This window comes from Emiliania huxleyi (assembly GCF_000372725.1).
Source record: "Emiliania huxleyi CCMP1516 unplaced genomic scaffold EMIHUscaffold_6738, whole genome shotgun sequence".
NCBI classification, from domain to species: Eukaryota; Haptophyta; order Isochrysidales; family Noelaerhabdaceae; genus Emiliania; species Emiliania huxleyi.
The window spans coordinates 1-1,419 of record NW_005196948.1 but is presented as its reverse complement, the minus strand read 5'-3'; the positions used below and the strand labels follow the sequence as shown (position 1 = coordinate 1,419).

Sequence of the window (1,419 nt, the reverse complement as noted above, 5' to 3'; positions counted from 1 at the left end):
GCCGTCGCACCCGTACTGCCGCCCACCGACGCCCTCGAGAAAAGCGGCTAGGTCCGCGTCCCTCGAAAAAGAATTTGCGGCCCGCAGGACTCCGGCCATCAGGACTCCGGCCATCAGGACTCCGCGGCGGTGCGAGAGCTGCTGCTGTCGGTGCAGAGGAGTCGATACCGGGAGGGCGCGCCTCTGGACGATGCCAGCGACCTCAGGGCGTTCATCCGCGAACCTGGTTTGTGGAGCTCCCGCACCTTTCCTCGAGAGCACGGCATTCGGGGCCAGGATGTCGGTTCCCCACCGGACTTTTTTTGTAGTGGAGCGAATTAAGGAATCTTTCTGCTGTAACCAACACTGACATCGCTCTCCTCTATTCAGACCAGATGGTGAGTCTTAACTGTAAATTACCGTCAAAAAGCTGTCAGAACGGCTGTCAGAACACTGTCAGAACGCTGTCAGAACGCTGTCAGAACGCTGTCAGAACGCTGTCAGAACACTTTTGTGGGTAGGGTACTGTCAGAACGTTGCCAGCACGCGAGAGCGGGCCAAGTGTGAACATCTGCAAGACGCGAGCGCCGCCGCCTCGCCGATCGCCGCCGCCTTTGCAGGCTCCTTTGCGGGCGCGGCGCCAGGGGGCGGCGGCGCCCGCTCGAGCCCATCCCGCTGATCTGCCTCGGCTGCGGGCACCGCCTGCTCGGCCGCCTGGCCAGGGCAAGGCAAGCGCCGGCTGGGCTGCGGCGAGGCCGCACTGCCGACGTTAAGTCTCGCTGCCACTGCTGCTGCTGTTGCTTTGGCGGCGACAAGCGCGTCTCTGCGGCGCGTGTCGCGGAGGAGCAAGGGCCGTTTGGCGGTGGTGCCAAAGGACGGCGCGGCGGCGTCGCAAGCGGCACGTTCGGTCCCTCGTGACCCGAGGCTGCCGTCTTGGAAGCAGCCTTCGCGTCTAACTGGACCGCCGGGCCCGCACATCGCACACTGTGCTGCGGCGCTTCGGCGTGGCTGCTGCCGGGCTGCAGCTTCTTCGGCTCTGTCGCGGGGCTCCAGCCTGCGCCGCAGACCATCGCAAGAGCGCGTTTGCTGCCTCGAGGCCCCGGCATGATGGCGGCCTTGGCGTGCTCCTGCTCGACGGTTACAGCTGTTTGCGCTCCCGCTTGGTGGGATGCACGCATTTCTTTTGAGCTTAGCCTTCGATGTTATGAAAACACGCAAGGCGGACATGGCATATCGCTCTCGGGCTCACAGACATCCCTCACACCCGCCGCCCCCGCGCGCGCCCCACCCCGGCCGGGAGAAAGGGGAGTGACAGTTTGGGATGGCAACAGCCCGAGTATGTTGAGTCCTGGCTCAACAACGCAGAGAACAAGAGGCGTAGGAGTATATGGCACTCACGTACCGATACAGCTGCACTGCCGTGGTCTCATGGGTGTTTTT

At 63.7% G+C, this 1,419-nt stretch overlaps 1 protein-coding gene across 1 annotated transcript; it reads right to left on the bottom strand.

The window, feature by feature from the left end:
• Window positions 1-317: 317 nt before the first annotated feature.
• Window positions 318-1,049, bottom strand: EMIHUDRAFT_257814 (hypothetical protein; the record flags this gene model as incomplete). Its single annotated transcript, XM_005762517.1, has 2 exons — window positions 318-359; window positions 741-1,049. 2 exons carry the CDS (start codon window positions 1,047-1,049, stop codon window positions 318-320), a joined length of 351 nt encoding a protein of 116 aa, XP_005762574.1.
• Between the last annotated feature and the right edge of the window lie 370 nt (window positions 1,050-1,419).